At 37.6% G+C, this 22,556-nt stretch overlaps 1 protein-coding gene across 6 annotated transcripts in view; it reads right to left on the bottom strand.

Annotated features, from left to right (window-relative positions):
- Positions 1–22,556, bottom strand: part of ARHGAP21 (Rho GTPase activating protein 21) — a 126,973-nt gene that overhangs the window by 63,232 nt on the left and 41,185 nt on the right. For all 6 annotated transcript variants that reach the window (XM_082847250.1, XM_082847249.1, XM_082847248.1 and 3 more), the window contains 2 exons: positions 12,362–12,541; positions 9,927–9,951 (listed from right to left, as the gene is read on the bottom strand). In XM_082847250.1, the coding sequence (XP_082703376.1) occupies positions 9,927–9,951; positions 12,362–12,541 (205 nt within the window). The remainder of the gene's footprint in view (positions 1–9,926; positions 9,952–12,361; positions 12,542–22,556) is intronic.

Here is a 22,556-nt window from a genome sequence, read left to right on the forward strand (position 1 = left end):
AAGGTAATCGACTTCATCAGTGTCAAGAAAGTTTAAATTAACCCACTCCACTACACACTCACTAGAACGGATAAAATTAAAAAGACTGACAGGGCTTCCCTGGTGGCGCAGTGGTTGAGAGTCCGCCTGCCGATGCAGGGGACACGGGTTCGTGCCCCGGTCCGGGAAGATCCCACATGCCACGGAGCGGCTGGGCCCATGAGCCATGGCCGCTGAGCCTGCGCGTCAGGAGCCTGTGCTCTGCAACAGGAGAGGCCACAACAGTGAGAGGCCCGCGTACCGCAAAAAAAAAAAAAAAAAAAGACTGACAAATGCCAAGTGTTAGTGATGATATGGAGCAAGTGGAATTCTCATACCCTGTTGGTGGCTGTGTAAATCGGTATAATCACTTTGGAAAACTTTTTAGCAGTGTCTACTAAATGTGATTGTATGCATACCTATGAGTCAGTAATGCCATCCCTAGATATATATACCCACCAGAAATGAGGACATTTGTGTACAAAGTACGTGTAATAAGATGGCTCACAGTTGCACTGTTTGAAACAGGTAAACACTGGAAAAAATCTAAATGTCCATCAACAGTAGACTGAATAAATTGCATATGTTCTTTTTGTTTTAAATCAACTTTATTATAATTTACCTAAGATAAAATGTACCCATTTAAGTACACAGTTCCTAAGTTTGGACAAATGTACACACCCATGCAACCACCACCACAATCAAGATATAGAAGATTTCCATCAAGCCCAAAACTTCCCTTGTGCCTCTTCCTAGTCAATTCAGGCAACCACAGATTTGTTTAGATTTGTCTTTCCTGGAGTTTCACATAAATGGAATCAGACAGTATGTACTCTTTTTGTACTTGGCTTCTTCACTAATCAAAATGAGTTTGACAGGAAAAGCGTGAGCAATAAATGTAGATAAATTAGATTTCATCAAAAGTTAAAATTTTGTGCATCAAAGGACATTATCAAGAAAATAAAAAGACAACCTACAGAATGAAAGAAGATCTATGCAAATCATGTATCTGATAAGGGCCTAGTATCTAGAATATATAAAGAATACTTCCAACTCAAAAACAAAAAGACAAACAGCCCAATTAAAAAAATGGGCAATAGATTTGAACAGACATCTCTCCAAAGAAGATATAAAAATGGCCAACAAGCCCATGAAAATGCTCAACATCATTAGTTATTAAGGCAATGCAAAGCAAACCAAAATGAAACACCACTTCATACTCGATAGGTTGGTTACAATAACAAAAATGGAAAATAACACGTGTTGGTGAGGATGTAGAGGAACTGGGGTCCTCATATATTGCTGATGGGAATGTAAAAATGGTGCAGGTACTACGGAAAACCATTTAGCGGTTCCCCAAAATGTTAAACATAGAATCACCATATGACCCAGCAATTCCACTCCTAGATATATACCTCAAAGAATTTAAAATAGGAATGCAAACAAACACTTGCACATGCATGTTCATAGCAGCACTAATCACAACGGTCAAAAGGTGGAAACAGCCCAAATGTCCATCAGTGGATGAATGGATAAACAAACTGTGGTATATACCTACAATGTAATATTATTCAGCCATAAAGAGGAATGGAGTACTGATATATATGACACACAGACAAACCTCAAAAACATTATACTAAGTGGAAGAAGCCATATGAAAAAGGTTGCATATTGTATGATTCCATTTATATGAAATATCTAGAATAGGTTAAATCCATGGGGACAGAAAACAGATTGGTGGTTGCCAGGGACCTGGGGGAGGGGAGAACAGTGAATGACTGCTTACTGGACATGGGTTTTCTTTTGGGGTGACGGAATGTTTTGGAACCAGATAGAGGCGGCAGATGCACACTGCATACATGTCCTTTAATTCTCTACTAAATGTCACTGAATTGGTCACTTTAAAAGGGTGAATTTTATGTTAGGTGAATTCCACCTCAAGAAAATAAATGCTTTTGAGACTGATCCAAGATGCCCTGTGTAGTCCATTATATGGATATACCACAATTTGGTCATCAATTCATATGCTGATTAATATTTAGGTCGACTCAATCCAGTGCTTATAAATAATTTGAACATTTCTGTACAAATATTCTTGCAGGCATGTTTCATTTACCTTGGGTAAATACCTATAAGTGCTCTTATCATTTCACAAAAATAAGTAAAAAAAACCGAAACAAAACCAAAACAAAAAAAGTGTTATCAGTCATAATATAACTGAATCAAAGATGAAAACCAACTGCAGACATTAAAGCAACGATGCTTTATCCTTAAGCCCAGCAGATTTAAGCCAACAGTACATATTCAATTATGAAGATAAAGAAGAAAACTAAAGAACAAGTATGAAATGCTAATTCTATGTTAACAAAATTATACCTGAATTTTGAATCAGTGATTTTTTTACTTTTCTGTTTTTTTTTTTGGCTGCATTGGGTCTTCATTGTCGTGCACGGGCTTTCTCTAGTTGCAGCGAGAGGGGGCTACTCTTCGTTGTGGTGCACAGGCTTCTCACTGCGGTGGCTTCTCTTGTTGTGGAGCACGGGCTCTAGGTGCACGGGCTTCAGTAGTTGTGGCTTGCGGGCTCTAGAGCACAGGCTCAGTAGTTGCGGCGCACGGGCTTAGTTGCTCTGTGGTATGTGGGATCTTCCTGGACCAGGGCTCGAATCCATGTCCCCTGCATTGGCAGGCGGATTCTTAACCACTGCACCACCAGGGAAGTCCCCCAGTGATTTTTTTTAATACTGCTTGACTTCCAAGGGAACAGAACCCTCTTTCTTCCACATTTTCAAGAATGAATTATGTGAGAGTAAAGTTCTTTCTGAGAAGCTGGGGTGGGAATTGAGAGAAAACTCTAGAATCAAACTGTCCAACTCTACCACTTGCTAGTTAGACACTTTGTGCCTCAATTTCCTCATCTTAAAAGTGGAGATGAGGGCTTCCCTGGTGGCACAGTGGTTGAGAGCCCGCCTGACGATGCAGGGGACACGGGTTCGTGCCCTGGTCCGGGAAGATCCCACATGCTGCGGAGTGGCTGGGCCCATGAGCCATGGCCGCTGAGACTGCACGTCCAGAGCCTATGCTCTGCAACGGGAGAGGCCGCAACGGGAGAGGTCACAACAGTGAGAGGCCCGCATACCACAAAAAAAAAAAAAAAAAAAGGAGATGATAATAATATCCACCCCAGAAAGTTGTTGTGATGATTAAATGAGTTAATCCATGCATAGTCTTAGAACAGCACCTGGCACATTGTAAGTTAGCTGCTTCTGCCACCCGGTCACTACCACCATCATCACCGTCACCACCATCATTGTCCTCATCACCACAATCACAGCCATCATCACCATCACCATCATCATCATCACCCCGTCACCATCATCACCATCATCATCTTCATCATCATCATCACCATCAGCATCTCCCCATCACCAGCACCACCAGCATCACCACCACCATCATCATCGCCCCATCACCAGCATCATCACCACCACCACCATCATCATCTTCATCATCACCACCATCATCATTTCTACTTTGTAAAATATCTTCAAGACAGTTTAAGACACCTGTGGTTGTTCAACTGAACAGCACTAGAAGTTAGTAAAAATATGCAGCTAATTAGTATATTTACCTAACTACCAGAGAAGCTCAAATAATTTACCTGTCAATACAGTTAAAAATGGATCCTAAGGGGTTCAGTTAATGTGCCTTCCCAAAGACATCATGAGATCTGTGAAGCCCACTCGGTTAGTATTGCTACATTTCAAAAGTAACATGAACACAATTCTGACACCCTACCACCACACCACAGACCACAGACCTACCCATAATAAGAATTTCTTCTTCCAACCAATTTTCAGGTCCATAATTTAGCGTTATATTATCCTGAGGGAATAGGTTTTCAATCTATTAATGGAAATCAACGGCATAAAACATACTCAATTTTCTCAGCTCTACAGAATTTAGATCTTCATTAAACTGAAGAACATTTGATCTCTAAACATAGTGAGTGCTGTTCATTAAACGATGAACTAGGCCAATTACAGTTCTCTCTTAGGGAATTTGGAATTATTATGATGAGAGAGGAAGGAAGGAAGAAGATACAGTTAGGGTTGTTCCTTCTACAGAGGTCAGCATATGAGACAATCATGTATAATCAAAATTATCTGTGAACATCATTTAAACCATCCTGTAAGTAGCAGAGTTTAGGCCCTTGGAGGATCATACACCAAGATTTTGTTGCTGTTGTCTGTGTTGTTACTCTGCATTTAGTTACTTTCCAGGTCCTAATTCTGGTGTCTGGGGCACCCTGGGTATCCTACAGCACTTGACTTTGAATTCGGAGATGTCTTATTTGTTTCTTAGAATTAACACATCTTTCCTAAGGTGGCCTGGCAGGGGCGGGGGGGTCTATGTCTTGCCACGAAACTACCCTTCATTAGAAAATTCTAACACGGACTACAGAGCCATTTGTCAGAAGTGACCGCAATCACAAAATACAAATTTTTACTACTGAGAAAGTATATAGAATTCCCAGATACTTTTTTTTTCTACTATTAACATGCTTGAATATAAAGTTTAATGCCAAAGTAGAAATCCACCAGTTATTGAGCATCTAACAAAATGACATACACATTTTAGAATACTGGAAGTGTCCCTACAACTAAGCTGAGGTAGACTTTTTCTCATAGAATAAGTAAAGGAGAAATAATGGTAATTACAAACCTTCTATTATTCTTATTTTGATTATTTATGAATTTATGATTTAAGGGACAACAGGACGTCAGCAAGATAGCAATTATCCGCCAGCATTATTATCACCAAGAAGTATTTTTCTACCTTGACGGCTTTTCTCTCGTAAACAGTATTTGCATTATAGCGCAGAAAACTAACCAACAAGAAAGAAAAATAACTTTTAAAACACAAGAGAGGACACATATATACAAGATATGAGAAATAATATATAACAGAATGGAAAAGCTGGGTAAAGAGAATAATCGGAAAAGTGACTGGCAAGAGACTCCACTGAGGTACCGAAGGAAAGAACACCAAACAAGATCTTTCAATCGTTCCACAGAATTCTGGCAACACAGCAGGATCTCTTAGGAGCTTGAATAAAATTCTGGGAATTCTTTTCTCTCCAGTGATTCTAGGCTCTGACTCGGATCATTATACCGGAGGTTGGGATTCTATTTCATTAAACAAAATTCATATAAAAGGATCTCGTAATCTCAGTACGCTTGAAAATAAGTCTGAAAAGGAAATGAGACTATAAAATAAATATCGAAACATTCAGGGTGAGTCAAAATAATAGATTACGTGTCATCTGTCTCTAAATAGGTTGTATTTTTTAAACGGATCTATAAATAATTGTTCACAAGTCAGAACATATTTTTCACATAGAATATGTTCTGACGGATGATCTGATCAGTTTATCTGAAATGGTATTATGAGTACTAAACGTAAGCTAAGTAGGCCTCTGTAGACCAGCCTGTGACTCCCACTGCCAACTGGGATGACGAAAGCAAGCCTGGCCCAGGGAGGCAAAAGGACACAGAGAACTAGGAACTCTTTAAACTCATTGAACTTTCCAGGTCCACTGCCAGCCAGCTATTCAGAGTCCAGTAACAAGTGGTGGGTGCTCCTATAAGATGTCTGGGGCCTCTGAACTTGGTGTTTCCCTGACTTTGTTGTGAATTCTTTGTCTTTAAGTGTTCACAAATATGGAACAGGCTTCCTTGTTTTTTTTTTTGTTTTTTTTTTTTTCGCTTTTTGGCCGCGCCATGCAGCATGTGGGATCTTAGTTCCCCGACCAGGGATCGAACCTGCACTCCCTGCATTGGGAGTCCTAACCACTGGGCCGCTAGGGAAGTCCCCCATGCTTCCTTGTTTTTAACTTTCTCAATGCGGAGACATTTCACAGTGTTAATTTCCTAGCATAGTAAATATACCCTATATTTATCTACTAATTCTTGACCCTATGTAAGTCAAACTATTTTTTTAAGTCAACAGATATAAAATCGCACAGTTTAAAGAAGATGGGCTTCAGAGTTATACATGCCTGATTTGGAAGTCCAGCTCTGTCACTTAGCTGTGTGATCTTGGGCAAGTTACTTTACGTCTTTTTCAGCCTCAGTTTCCTCGTCTACAAAATGGGAATACTGTCTCACACCTCACAGCATTACAGTGAGGATTAAACAGCATAACATATATTATGATTCCTACCATAGATTAAGTCCTCAATCAGATATTAATTTCTACCACCCTCAAAAAATTAAAAATCAGGGCTTCCCTGGTGGCGCAGTGGTTGAGAGTCCGCCTGCCGATGCAGGGGACACGGGTTCGTGCCCCGGTCTGGAAAGATCACACGTGCCGCGAAGCGGCTGAGCCCGTGAGCCATGGCCGCTGAGCCTGCGCGTCCGGAGCCTGTGCTCCGCAACGGGAGAGGCCACAACAGTGAGAGGTCCGCGTACCGCAAAAAAAAAAAAAAAAAAAAAAAAAAATTTAAAAATCAAGTAGTTCTCCTTTCAGGTATATTACAAACATATCATAAAATTATTTCTTTAGGTATTCTCATATCTTTTTATAGTGTTCTTCTTAGGAAGAAAACCATACAGATGTTCTGAACTTTATAAATAATCTTACTTTGATGGACCTGCTTCGTAAGAGGTAAGGTGCTTGAATTTGTATTTTTCTTATTTTAAAACCTTAGTTACGTTGTGTTTATTTTAATTCTTCTATTGGCCTTTTAAATTAAATTGTTAAACTAGCTTATAATTATTTTCTCCCTCAATCTGTTGGATTCCTGATGATAAGATAATTACATTTCAATTATTTACATTCTTTGATTTTTTTTCTTTTAGCTATTTTATCTTCTAGTTATTAACATACTGATTGACTGTATATTTTCTTAAACTAACATTTTTCTTACTCATGATTACTCCTTCATTGACAACATGCAATGCCAGTAGAATGGCCAGATAATTTAACCTCAAACTATAGCGGTAACTCAATTCAGATCAAAATTCAGTTGTGAGGTATAATAATCATGAAAGATCACTGGATATGTAGTCCTTAATATCCATTCTTCTAAATGGTCTGAGTATTGTCACCAGATCAAGCCAGACTCTTGGGGACCTGTACAGTCGGGCCATTGTTTTGGTATCCATCACTATAACCCAAGGTTTCTCAACACTGGCACTATTAACATTTGGGCCGGATAATTCTTCGGGGTGGCGGGGGTGGGAAGGGGGGTGTCCTGTGCATTGTAGGATTCTTACCAGCATCTCTGGCCTCTCCCTGCTAGATGCCAGCAGCACACCCTCCCCCCACCCTAACTGCGACAACCAACACTGCCATGTGTTCCCTAGGGAGCAAATCTGTCCCCAGTTGAGAAGTTCTTTACACTAAATTGGACCGTGGGGTTTTGAAACAGCTTACATTGAGAAATCTCTTTAAAAATAGTCATATAAAGGGATGGTACTGAGGATGTTACCTACTATACTATTCTTTGTTTCCATTAGGAGGAACCATAGGAGAAATGTGTCTCAGACCTCAGGGCAAACCAGGTGTTGTTTTCTTATGGATAATGTGAATCCTTGGCTAATCCTTAAATAATAATCCATCCTTCCTTCCTTCCTTCCTTCCTTCCTCCTTCCCTCCCCCTCCCCCTCCCTTCCTTCCTTCTCTCCTTTCTTTCTCTCGCTCTCTCTTTCTTTTTTTCTTGCCATTGGAAAAGCTCAGAAGCAAATTTATAGCCCATTTTTGATAACAGTGTAGAATCTACAGCACGCATTTATGTGGACTAAACCTCTCAAATGTCAGTTTAATTCATTTTTCCCCCATGAACGTTTTAATCTTATTTTTATCTTACTATAATACATGCATGTGTACACAAACACTTTTTTGAATGAGATTAAGTATAAATTAATAAATAAAATGGTATTTAAACTGTAATTTTTCCCAGCAGATGACACCCTTTAGTCTCACTTTATCATGCCTCTCCAAATCTCCTTCTGTTAGATCTAGATCTTCCAAGTTTTCCCTTACAAATGTTTAAGTCTATTATCTCCAGTCAAAGCATATAATGAAATGTCACTTCAGTGAATGGATATGTCAGAAATATAATCATCTGCAGAATAAAGTTTTATAACTAAGTCCCTCTACATTTATTAGCAGTATATCTCTCCCAGTAGAAACTAGAACATGACAGGCATGAAATTCTAGGCGCTGTGTGTCTGGTAGGTAGTCCAGGCATCAGTACATCACTCTGTAGGATGATGGGGAGACAGAGGACCCACGTCTTCTTTTCTCTTGCCTATCGTGGTTTTGTCAGTCTTCCCTTTCCCCACTAAGGCCAAGTAACATTTGGAATCCATCCTGAACCCTGGTGCACGACAGATGGTGACCTTGTGCAAGGAGTGGCCCATCTTGCACAACGGCGACAACTATGAAGGGTCCTACCTCACCCTACACACTCATTACTTTTGATAGTGCTGAAAGAAACCATTTTCCTCTCAGTTGAACCCTTAACATAACCATTCCAAGACCTCAAATCAGAGATGGGTATCATAAAGGTTCATCAACAGGTGAGTGGATAAACAATTTATGGTCTATGCAAGCAAGGGAAAAACCACTCAGCAAAATAAGTAGTACTATTAGTACCTACACTTACAAAGTGGTGAATCTCAAAACTACTACGCCAAAGAAGATGGGCTGAGAAGATGTATCTTTGAAAGATACAAAGAGTACACATTGTATTATTCCATTTATAAGCAATTCTAGAGGAGGCAAAACTCATCCATAGCGACAGAAAGCAGCTCAGCGATTGTCTAGGGCCGGCAGAGTGTTGACAGCAAAGCCATACAAGGGAACTTTATGGAATGACTCAAAGGTTCTTTTTGATATCACATCTTGATTGGAATGGTGGTTTCCCGTTACATATTTATCACAACAAAACCTTAAGTATAACAGTACACTTAAATTACGTGCAAATGGGTACTCTTGCTAAAAATGCATCACTTCAAACTAATAATAAGAAAACATCAAGACAATACCAAACTGAAAGACATTCAAAATAACTGATCAGTGCTACTCAAAATTATCAAGCCCGTGAATTACAAGGAAAGACTGAGGCACTGTCACAGACGAGAAGAACCAAGGGGGTGTGACAAATGAATGCAGTGTGAACTCCGGGAACAGAAAAGGGGAAAAATCCAAATAAATCCTGCAGTTTAGATAGGAGTGCCTTAATTTTGTTAACTGTACCATAGTTATGTTTTTAACACAAGGGGAAGTTGAATGAAAGATACATGGAAACTTTTCACTATTTTTACAACTTTTTAAACATCTAAAATTATATAGAAATGTTTTCTAGATGGGTGCTTTTTATTGTGTATAAATTTTAATTCATTGAAGTTCATATAAGATTGAAACAAAAATAAATGGCAGTTTTTAAGAAATAACCCCATCCCCAGCCTTTAAGTTCATTAAATATGTTTAAATCAAGAGTAAGACTAACTACAAGAACCAAAATACTCTACTTCTCAATATTTGAACCAATAAATCTAGCAGATAAAACACACACTAGAAGAATCACTAAATTTAAAAGATTACTAATTGAATAAAAAATCTCAGAATTACTTCCCTCAGAATCATTATACATTCCCCCACATAACCACTAATATATAAATGACAATAAAATCGTCACACAAATTATGGTGACACAATGGAATCCATAAAATTTTGAAGTCTACGGTAAAAACGTTTAATTTCTATGACTCTCACATCTAAGGACTGTTGTTATATATTTGGACTCCAAAAACTATATCATCTCATTGAATATTACTTAAAGACTGGAAGGGCATGGGTAAAAAAACATTCAGAGAAAAATTAAACCTTTTATAACATACCTCCTCTGTTGCCATTTTCTTCATCCTACAAAATAAAAATATATATATTCATATATGAATAATGTTTGTAACTGGTAAAATCACAGTGAGGCTCAATTCAAGTCCAATTGCCCTCCCCAAAACGTGCCAATTACAGTCTCACTAACAGTGCCTCTTGCCAGAAGGAGGAAGCTGTCACATACAGAGATGGGAAGGCTGTAGGTAAAGCCAATTTATGAGGACAACAGAAGCTTCTGACATACTGAGTGTAAGACGTCTAAAACGGACATCCGAGGAGAGCTGTCAGAAGTAAACAGCTGTACAGAGAGGGCCAGGCTGGTCATCACTTACGTACTATACATCGAAAAATGGGCCTTTAAAGGCTATTACAGGACCCAGAACTGTCTTTGGATACATTGGCTCCAAATTGGTATATATTTAAAACCTTGAGCTTTATCTATTTGGTTGCTTTCATTGCTACCAGGCTGTCTTGCTGCCATGTTATCTACCTCTAGCTGGGAAATTAGAAAAGCAACTTTGAAAAACTAGCATAAAAATACATTTATTCAAATATTTGTTGAGCCTCTACCATACAAAAACTACAATGTACTGCAGAAAGAAAAACAGAGATTTAGTGAAGGGCTGATAATTTGTTATATAATTTTTGACCTTTATTTTGGCTGCCCAAATACATAGTTTTTTCCTGGTTATATGCTCTGTTCTGAGACTGCCAAGGTTGCCAGATACATAATAAAGACGTTGTATTAACTGCACATTTTCTGAAAGCTCTCCAATATTAATTTTTATATACTCCTTTGAAGTGAATGATCAAATTTTTATAACTGAAAAGATTTCAATAAATATTTTCCATGTAAAAGGTACAAGACAGACCTATTTGCAAGAACATCTGTGTTAAATAACAGCATTAATAGCTGAGGTTTAATGAGCAATTATTGTCTGCCAATTCCTGTACTAACTGTTTTATATGTATTATATCACTTAACACAGCCACAGTGAGAAAAGTGCTGTCACTGTCTATTAGGAGACTAACCCAAGGTCACAAAGCTAACAAGGGCAGAGATGGGACTCAAACCCAGGCCCTTTTGACTCCAAAGATTGTGTTAGCAGCTACACTGTGCCTCTAAAATTTCTAGAAATATTTTCCGATTATAACAATAATAATAATGCATTTGAAATCCGTGTTTAGTAAAATCATCTTATAAAAACTGTACTATCTATATCATCATGATCCAAAGCTCTTCTTCAAAACAAAACCAAAAGACAAAAAATAAAATTCAGTCTTAATATGTAATTAACGCAAGGGACTTAAATTTTCAATTACTCTCACATGTGACCTAATACGTAAGTTTTATTATTTAAGACATTTAAATATAAAGGAGATTCTTAGGGAATCCAGTTCAACTGTTTTATACATTTCAGGAACACCAAACTGGTCAATTTTAATTCTAAAGATAGCAATTATTCAATTCTTAAAAACTCTTTAGTACTTTTAAAAGCTTATCTTATAAGACATTTTCCTAGATAGAAATATTTAAGAAAGATATAATAAAAAAAAGTGTGGTCTCCAGAAGCAATTCGACACTATGTTTTACAAGACAGCCCAAGATTCACAGATATTTAGACTTAGAAAGGACTTTCTAATCTTCTAGTACAATCCCCTCGAATTAGAATGGAAATCTAGAAGCCAAAAGAAGTTAAGTGGCTTGGCCAAAGTCTTCGAAGTCTTCTGAATGTCATTATTTGCATTACACTGTTGAACAACAGTTAAGCATCAGGCATTCACGTTGGCCAAGTTCAAATCCTAGGTCCACCACTTACTCATTATATGACTCAGACCAGTTTCCATATCTATTATATGAGGTTAATAATAAACTGATATAATGCTCATAAAGAATACAGAACAAGTACTCAGGATGTCAGCTGCCATTATAATGATTCCATCCGCTGCTTATTAGACCATGTTCCTATATGTTGAAGCATATTAGTATAATGCACTCTAGTGAGAAGCTGTGTTTTTAAATTCTGACTTGCCATCATATTACCTATCTGAAAGTTAAGTATCAGTCTAATTCTAATAATTTTTTATAACTGTCCAAATATTTTAACAAACTATAATATTTCCTCTGCATGCTCAGCCCAGAAAGCTCAACCACCTTTCCAGATATTAGAAAAACAGCTACACATTAGAAAAAGTAGAGTGAAGTTTAGAATTAGAAGTTCTAGTAAAAAAGATTTGGAGTTCATAATCAGTATGACCTTTCAGAGGAGACTAAAGTGTTTGTTCTAGAAGGTAAAAAGTATCTAAAAGATGGAAAAGAATAAAATAAACATGCAGATATGACACAATTCTTTTAAGACAGAAAGAAGGCAGGATGAGAGGAAGACAAGAAGGAGACAGGATTTGCCTTGTGTTCTACTTTAATTACTTCTCTTACCTTATATGAAAATTGAATTGCAGACTCTGGGGGATAAACAATAAAATGCCTTAATGTAAAACCAAAGCCTTGGGATGTTCTTTTCAACATAACTGTTTTGGGACCTGGCCAGGAGAATGTTTCATCTTCGGATGGTGATACAGTTTCACTTTGTTCTTTTCCATCTTTACTTTTTGATACCTAAAATGAAAAGATGTTTAAAAGTTAACTATGTAACACAATATACTTCATCATTTGGGGGAAAATTTATGTGTAAAAATGTAATACCTGAGTGCAGAAAGGAACTTACTGGAGAACAAGGACCATATTCTGATGCATGAACTCTACGTGGTACAACAAATCATGCGGATTACCAAAAACTCAATTTTTTTCCTACAGTGGGATGCTATGAAAAGTTAATCAGAAGCAAGAAAGAACTCTGGGAAATGAGAAATATAATGGCTAAAATTTTAAATGCAATAGATGGAATGAAAGACAACACAAAATCTCACAGAGCATTAAGGACTAAGAAACAGAAACTATGAAAGAAGAGACGTGAAACTGTTGCGAGTAAGAACACTAAACATGTTATCAGTCCAATGGCAGCAAAGGATATTAGAAAATAAGAGCTAAGGCTTCAGGTTCTGAGCGTAAATTCAGTACCTACATAGATAATCCCTCCAATATCCTGGCTTTCCAGTTCTCTGCTATCTCTCTCCAACTCTTGGCTTTTATCTGCTCATGAGTAAAAACCCTCTGCTATCTCAGATCAAGGAGCCCACCCTGCATCCCGCTCACATGCCAACCCTTACGATTCTTCCATCTGAAGCTGACCCTACACCCGTCCCTCACTGCCCCACGTCCTCAGCTCTCTCTTAAACCAGCTTCAGTTCACTCCTTTGCCTTTCCCTCACTTCCTCAAAGTCACCTGAGAAGACCTCACCCTGGATAAATCAACATGACCTACTCTGGACCTGCATGCACGCACGTGGCCAAACATGGGTGGAGAAAAACAGAAAATTAAGCCAACGGCTTTCCCTCTAAGTTCATGACCGCTAACCTCATGCGAGCCTTCAGTGTTGTCTGTCCATTTCTCTCCAGTCCATTCATCCAAGACGACCATTTCATCCCTTCTCCCCAGCCCTCACTTGGGGCTGATGACCTTGCTTTCATTACACCGAAAACACACAAGCAAGACAGTGAGAGCTTAGTCGCCGGCCACATCTCCCCGCCTACCTGCAACTGTGCCATGTTCCTGTTTCCCTCCTGTGACAACGGCTGCACTGCCCATTGTTCTAAGGCCCCAGCACTTATGGACTAGATCCTATTCTCTCTTCCTAGACAAAGACATGGTCCCAGCGATTCTCCCCTCGCTCTTTTACATCATGTTTTCTCTTCACGACATCATTCCCATTGGCGCATGTGTACATTTTCTAAGTTCTTTAATCTTAAGACAACAACACAAATCCTCTCTTGACCACAGCCCTCGCCAGCTTCCACTTTGTCTTTCTGCCTATCTTTACAGGAAAACCTCTTGAAAGTTGTCTATGCTGCTATATCTCCAATTATTTTTCTCCCATTTGTCTCTTAAATCCCCTTAAATCAGGCTGTTGCCTCCCTAATTCCCAGAAACTGCTCTTGTCAAGGTCCCCAAAGACTTCTACGTCTCTGAATGGAATGATCAATTCTCAGCCCTCGTCTTCTGTGACCACTCCTGCCTGAAAAACTTCCCCATGTGACTTCCCACACCGAATCTCCTCCTAACTGCCGGGATTCTGCTCAGTCTTCTTCGCTACCTCATCAACTGCTCCACTTCTGAATTTAGGAATACCTAGGACTCAGCCATGGACCTTTCTACCTCTGCTCTGGCTTTCGGTGATTTCCCCAATTTTTATCTCTAGCCCAGACATCTCCCCAATCTAACAGGTATCTCAAACTTAACATGTCTACCTTGCTGCTAAGATTTTGTATGAAATTACAATTCCAAGTTCATCTCAGCAGTTTTGAAATGTCACCTTTATCAAACGACAAGTACTTGAATATGCTTGATTCCATTACATTTTTTATTGTGCTCCACTAGTGAATCTTATTTATTCTTCCACAATGATTTGCTTAACATGAAGGTATTTAAACTTAAAAATGCTCCTGGAAGCAATTTTTCAAGAGACTTCTAAATCCTGAACATTTTCATCATTAGTCAATATTTGGGTTGTTACTAGTTAGCTATTTTATCAATTCTTTTCCATTTGGGAAGACACTAGATAGTAACATTTCCCAGCCAAACCTGCAATAGGGGAGGCTGTGATCAAGTGCTAGCCAACAGAAAGGAAGTATTATAAATATACAAAAATGAACAGTATTTCTACACACTGACAATAGGCACTGGGAAACTGAGATGTTTAAAATATACCATTTAAAATGTGAAAAACTAGGACTTCCCTGGTGGTCCAGTGGTAAAGAATCTGCCTTATAATGCAGGGGACGCGGGTTCGATCCCTGATCAGGGAACTAAGATTCCACAGGCCGCAGGGCAACTAAGCCCACACGCCACAACTACTGAGCCCACGTGCTCTGGACCCCACGTGCCACAACTAGAGAGAAGCCTGGGCACCGCAACAAAGAGCCCACGTGCTACAACTAAAGACCCGATGCAGCCAAAAATAAATTAAATAAATAATCTTTTTTTAAAAAAAAATAAATAAAATGTGAAATACTTAGGTATAAATATGACAAAAAATTTGCCAGACCTGTACATTATAACTCCAAAACACTGCTGAGAGATTTAAAGAAAATCTAAATAAATGGCGAGATACACCATGTTCATGGTTCAGAAGACTCAGTAGTGTTACAATATCAACCCTCCCCAAATTGATCTATAGATTCAATGAAATCCCAGTCAAAATCCCAGGAGATTTTTGTGTAGAGTCGATAAGCTGTTTCTAAAATTCACTTTGAAATGAAAAGGACCTAAACAACCAAAACAACTTTGAAAAAGCAGAATAAAATTGGAGGACTCACAAGACTTCATATAAAGCTACAGTAATCAAGACTCTGAGCCACCGATGGAGACTCTGTACATTTGAAACTCATTTATCATAAACGCATTTTAGTTTATTCCCCCTTCTAAAACTTGGAGATTTTAAGGGGGAGGGGGAGTAACACCGAACATCAACATGGCGGACTCAAGCCGAGTCTCGGATAACTGCAGAAGCAGTCACATGCTCAGGTAGAATCTGTAGCGTGAAGTTGCTATTCTAGGCTTAACTATCCAAGCAGTGTAGCCTAAGCTTTAGGCAGTGACTGGATCCTCCTTCTGAGATCCAAATGAGAGAATTATTTTATATATGCACGCAAGTTCATTCCCTCCGTGTGTGTGTGTGTGTGTGTGTGTGTGTGTGTGTGTGTGTGTGTGTGTGTGTGTGTGTGTCTCTAAGTTTCTCTGCATCCTCGAGGGCATTTGGTATTGTCATTATTTTTTCTCTTAGCCACTGTGATAGATGTGTGGTGATATCTTGTTGTGGTAATATTTGCATTTCCCTACTGGCCAGTGATGAACATCTTTTCCTGTGCTCAGTTGCCATCTCCTTGTGTAATTTTAAAGCACAAAAGAATCTAAGCTATGAGCAATATAAGTGAACCTTTTCCTGTTACATATGAGGAAACTGAGGCCTGGATTATTTAAGTGATTTGTCTAAGATTATTGTTGGCTAGTATCAGGGCAAGAATTAAAATCATGGTTAAATTAAAATCATGGTTTCCTGAATCTGAGGCTAGAATATTTCCCGTGTCACATTACTTTTCGTCATCTCTTCTACTGTGCAGTCTGCATAGACTTTTCCCTCCAATAGGTCTTTGATCTAATCTATTATTTGTAAATTTTATTTTTCTGCAGGACTCTAATTTTACTTTACAAACACTTTACATGTATTAAATTTATTTCTAATGTATTATTATGACTTGGCCTCACAGCTCCCAAACATATTCAACTTTTCTTTCCTTTTCCTTTGAACCATATAGATAAGGCTCTTGGATCCCGGTGTCATGCTTCAAGTTTCTGTGTTGAGCCTGTTCTGTCTTGTTCTACTGAGTTCTTTACAAAAATGGAGAAAATGGGATGAAGAGTAAGCAATTTCTTTTTCGCTCCCTGCAAACTAAGATTTTTTTGAGGCAACAAAGCTTCGTTGTCTCAATTATTTCAGCCTCCCAAGAACATCACATTGAATCCTCTTTAGTTTCCTTACCTTTTCCCTACAGGAAAGAAGGGTTACAATTCTTTCTACATAAAAAGAGAAGATGAAAAGAAATACACATATGTGCCTTTCTCCCTCCTTCTCTTCCTTACCCACAGAGGCTTTTGATCTGTTGGATTTTATAACAAGGGCAAACTGCAGGCACACAGTGAAGGACACAGCAGTCAGATTTCTCCACTTGAGAAGACCCTTAAAACGTTATCTCTACACGTGTCTCACCTTCCCACCATGAGCACCAATTCATGTACCAACAGCCTCAGCGTGCAAGAAGCCAAGAAGTGGCTGGAACCATAGCAGTCACATTCCTGTGCACTAAGAACTGACATCTGATTCCCTGAAAAGACTTCATAACAAGGTCACCTGCTTGAATAATAACTGAAGGTTAAAAGAAAGCGAAATAAAGATAAAAACTAGATATAACAACCAGGCAAAGCAAAGAGGACAAAAGTATAGGGGAAAATGCTAATCATATAACAATAAAGGTAATTAAAACCTCACAGAAGGGAATGCACACTGGCACGACAGAGCCCTTTGGGATAATGGAAATGTTCTAAAAGTGGATTGTAATGAAAGTTTCACTACTGTATAAATTTAGTACAAGCCACTGAAATGTCACTTAACAACAGGTGATTTTTATGGTTTGTAAATTACACTTCAACAAAAATGCTTTAAAAAAAAAAAAGTGGCGCAGGTAAAAAGTACAAAGTCTAAATGTTTGCCAGAGGTGAAAGACGCAGGGCTGTCATGAAAGCAAACACAAGAGAGTTAAGAAACAATCCCTGTATACACAGTAACTATATAACCCCTAAGCTATCTTTTGTAATTATTTGTACCTTAAATAGAATGCGATGGCTTCCTAGTATATTCCAGGAATCATTCACGATAAAGCATAAGAAAGTATCATGTTCATCCTAGAAGATCCTAACACTGACTCCATCATATTTCTAAGTTTATAAGCCCTACTCCTATGGGTTACTTGAAAATGTTTTGCTATTTTTTTTTAAATCTTACCACTTATAATATTAGTAGTACCAGTTGCTTAAAGTAAGATTTTTCTGCCTTATTTTAGGGCCATGCTTTCTCGCGGTGATGATTGGAATATGTGAGTCCTTTTCCTTTTTTATAGTTGAATTACTGAACTCCTCTAGTTATGACTGTTATCTGGGCTTGACGTTTCTTCTTTCATTACATGGGGAGATGGCACGCACAGGGGGAAGAGCATGGCCTCTGAGCCAGAGTCCCTGGGCCTGGGTCCTTGATTTCTCACCAGCTGTGTGCCTTGGGCATTTGGACCTCGGTTATTCGTCTTCCATACGAGGGTGGTAATAATAGTGCCTACCTCATAAGCTTCTCATGAAGATTAAATGAGTTACAGTTTGTAAAGTGTTTAAAACAGTACATCACACATAGCAAGTACTCTTTCAACTGTTTTTCTAAAACCACAGGGGTCACCAATACATAAAGGCTTATCTCAAAAGTGTATTACACAATAACACTTTTCACATACTCAGGAGAATACTGTGTAAAACATAGTTTTGTCTGAAGGGGAAAACAAAATCTTGAATAGCCACAAAACTTCCTAGATTTTTATGTACCACAAGAAGTCGGATGGAGATATGGGTTCACTGTGGTTGAGTAACTTGTCAAAACAGCTAGTAAGTGACAGAGCCAACCTACTCTTTCCATTCTATGCCATGAGTGGAGAGGAAATACCATGTGGTTTACATATTTGGACACTGCCTATCTTTAAGCTTCTGTCTCCACAGTCCTAACGCCACAGAGAGTTAATCTCACAGCAAATTATTCCTCACATACTGACTTTCTGTCATGAGACAGAAAGTCTCTACAAATGTTCAACATGAGGAGATTTTGTGTGTTTAATTAAATAGCTTGTTTGTTTAATTCCAATTGAGTTAAAAGAATCTTGAATAAAGCTCTTTATATGCTACATATACCTGGCAACTCTTGACGTGGAGCTTCTGTTGACGGGGAGTCTCTTTCTTAAAAATTTTAAAAAAAAATTTTTTTTTTTTTTTTTTTTGCCAATCCAGGTTGATAACAATTGAAACTACTTTGATGTTAAATATCTAGATGTGTCTAGATGTACTTTTCTAAGAATTAATTCTAGTTCTCAGTAGATATTTTAATATTTAAGAGATGAAAGATGATGGCCAAAGAAATTCTAACACTTTCATGACTTGAAGTTAAAAGATCTAGATGACGTTGGTCCAAAATATTTCAATTAAATGCTTGGGCTTAATTTTTAAAAGTATAACTCTTAATTTTTCAGTTTATTATTTCCTTAGACATTCATTTACACTATCTTTCATATAAGTTGACTGGTGATATGGGTCCTTTCTGCTGCTGTTACCTCTGTAGGTTTCATTTATGGATTGTTTTGAAACAGCTGGTATTTTCCTATGTGATTTCCTTCCCTATTCAAGGTTCTGGTTTCTAATGTAATTTTTATCTAGACAGTACTGTTCTCTCTTCTCTCTCTCTCTCTCTCTCTGATTTACTTTCAGATCCCACCATGTCAAAGACATGAGGTCTTAATTCCACAATTTTAGAACTTCACTCTCATAGAAGATAGGTATTTTAAAATCTGAAGTAAATGAAAAAAATTGGAAAGAATGGTGTAAACTTTCTAGAAATGTTTTATAAATAGCTTAGTTTTGACTACTACTATGACTTTGGAAAGTTATCTCTAATTTTCTTCTGACTATAATCTGTCAATATTATCAGTCTCACAAAATGGTAAAAATCAGAACGTACTTCTCTTCATAAATTATCCATTCAGACCCATTTTCTGGGCATATTCTTGCAGTTGTCTTACTAGTAGTGATGATGGGATTAGATTATACTTACTTCTGTCCCTTGGACCTCCTGTGACTAACAATAAATGTCTTCATGATATTAGAGGAAAGTCTGAGCTTGTTTCCTAAAATAGAGAAATCACTTTCAAGATGACACATTGATGACAATCCTCACTTGTCATTTCTATAACTTTCCATATAATTTGAAAGAATTCATCTTTATTACTGATTCCAGAAGTAAATACGACTGAATCTCACTGGCATATTGTCTGCATTCATTCTTTCATCTTTAATAGCTTCTGACATTACTTCCTAATTCTGTTATCAAAAATATTCACCAGGGCTTCCCTGGTGGCACAGTGGTTGAGAGCCCGCCTGCCGATGCAGGGGACACGGGTTCGTGCCCCGGTCCGGGAAGGCTGAGGAGCGGCTGGGCCCGTGAGCCATGGCCGCTGGGCCTGCGTCCGGAGCCTGTGCTCCGCAATGGGAGAGGCCACAACAGTGAGAGGCCCGCGTACCAAAAAAAAAAAAAAAAAAAAAAAATCACTAAAGTAAGGGAATCTGGGAATGTGATTAGCTGTTTACCAGAAAGAGGAGGAAAAGGGTTGATGAACAGCTAGCCAGTCTCTGCTGTGGTTCATTGATGTTCACTGGTGTATAAAATTTCATTGTGAATATACCACATTTTATTTATTATATTATCCTCTAAAAGGAAATAGGGTTTTTCCCAGTTATTCTGCTATTACAGAAAAAAAAAAAATGTTGCTAAGAGCATCTCCTGTTTATAAAGACATCCTTCACACCATAGTTTCTTAAGGTATTTACACAGTAGTCACATGGTTTCTTTATGGTATTTACATATGTTTACATATCATTTAGATGGTTTCTTTAAGGTGTTTACCTGGTACAGGATAGATGTTTATAGTATAATGACAGACGGTGGCTTAACATAGTTAAGTGTCAAACGTCTAATTCAGAAATTTGACCTGCACCATCACCACAAGCGGCCACTACGCATCATCTATCCCATCATCCTTCTCCATCAAAAGGGGCACATGGTTAGGAGACCACCCGCCTTCGCATGTGCAGAGACTGTTAATGTCCCACTCTCAAAGTTTCACGGGTACTCCTAGTGCTATCCTTGGGGATAACAAAAAAGAATCTTTCATTTTTTTTTAATGGTTTATACATTGCATAAATTTTTTAATGGTTTATACATTGCATAAATTATACATTTATAAAAATGTATAAAATGGTTTATACATTTTTCATGGTTTATACATCCCTCCTAAAGGAGAGGGAGCCTACATTCTACTTTATGTAAGGGGAATATTTCCACTTCAAAATACATCGCTATACCAAAACCTCTCTAATTATTAACCATAATTAAATATGCGGATAAAAGTTCAGCTAGCATCCAGCGACCGTCTACTGAGTATGACCCACGTGTTCCATCAGAATTGCCGTATGGAACTATTGTGACATCTCTGATAGGCATCTATTTACATTTTTTTTAAATGAGGCTCAAAAAAGTGAAGTGACTTTCCCATAGTCATAAAACATACAGCTCCAATTCTAGAGATCTTTTATCTAAAAAACAGCTCTTTACCCAAAAATGTACAAGAACTCAGTCTGATTCTTAGATATTCCAATGAAATTTTTACTTACTTTTCTGGGACTATGTTTTTCAGAAAAAGAATGTTTTCTAAGCCTTTTAATACCAATGACTTCTAAACAATATTTTGTTTTTTAAACAGTGTTCATCAGTCCATTTATTATTAGCAAATAAAACTAAGTACACATGAAACTTACTCAAGTATTTATTTCAATAAAGTACTCTTAACATTATGTGGCAGACTTAACTCCACACAGAAGAATCTGTACGGAAGAATGTTCTGCTGTATATCTCAAGCATTTTTTTAAATGAAGTCTTAAATAACTTAGATTTTGCAGAAACAACAATTCCAAATTAAATTCCTATGAAAAAACAAAACTCCCAGAAGTTTATCAGTTTGTTGAACATCTGAGCATATTAGAGATGGGTCTGTAACAAATAATGACTGATATCTGGATGGCCAAAACTATTTAAATCTGCTTTACATAAACTTTTATTTACCTTTTTTCTTTCCTTTTTTCCTTTTTTTTTTTTTTTTGTAAAGGAGCATAGAATAGAATGACTAAATGAAATACACATCTAAAATGAAAAAAAAAATTTTTTAATGTAACTTTAGCCATTCAAGTACTTCCCCAACAAACCATGTAGCAGCACTATATTAATGAGTTTTAACATTTCTGCTTAATTGCTTTTTTCTTGCCTATATTTTAATAAATATGAAACTTCCTACAGGCAGGAAGAGAGCCAAATAATAGAAAGAAAGAAATAAGCTATTAAATACACATTTAAGAGTACAGTGGTGGCCAACCCCATTCAGCACACACCCAAAACAACAATTGAGCATTACATCACTATAGATAACTTGCAGCCTAACACGATTTATACTAGCACAAGCATCTTGTCCCTATGCTCAAAGCCTAACTAGCTATACTGAGCATTTATAACCTATTTCTAAGCATGTCTACTAGAATCAGGGAACACAGTCTTAGTTACTTTCCTCATTCGCTGCTAACGAGCCAGAAAGTATCTGCTAATCACAAAAATGCAGTGATAGAATGACCATGTAGTGCAACAACAACAAAACTTCTTCTAAAAACTTAATACTATACTGATAGAATAGTCTTCTTAAATATAAAGTTCCTAAAATCTCATTCCATGCCAAAGATTCTCAAGTTATAAAGATATTAAATTTCCAAAATATTTTTCTGCAAAGGATTTCTGAAGAAATTACTTTACTAACCTAAAGTTTAGTTAAGTCTCTCATTAACAAATATTCTCTACTAGCAGAGAAGGACACTGAAGAAAAGATATTATTCTAAAATCAATCAGGAAAACCCGTGAGAATTCTCATACCCTCTACTGGGAGTACAATCTTTCTGTAAACGCTCTTGGTAACATTTATCAGTTTATCAATTTTATACCTTTTAACCTAGTAACTAATGAAATAATAAGAGACATGGTGAAGATTCATTTTACAACATGTTCATTCCAAGGTATAATAAACTCAACTTGGAAACTATATCAAAGTCCAACAA

The sequence above is a fragment of the Leucopleurus acutus genome (genome assembly GCF_964270905.1).
Source record: "Leucopleurus acutus genome assembly, chromosome: 1".
NCBI lineage: Eukaryota > Metazoa > Chordata > Mammalia > Artiodactyla > Delphinidae > Leucopleurus > Leucopleurus acutus.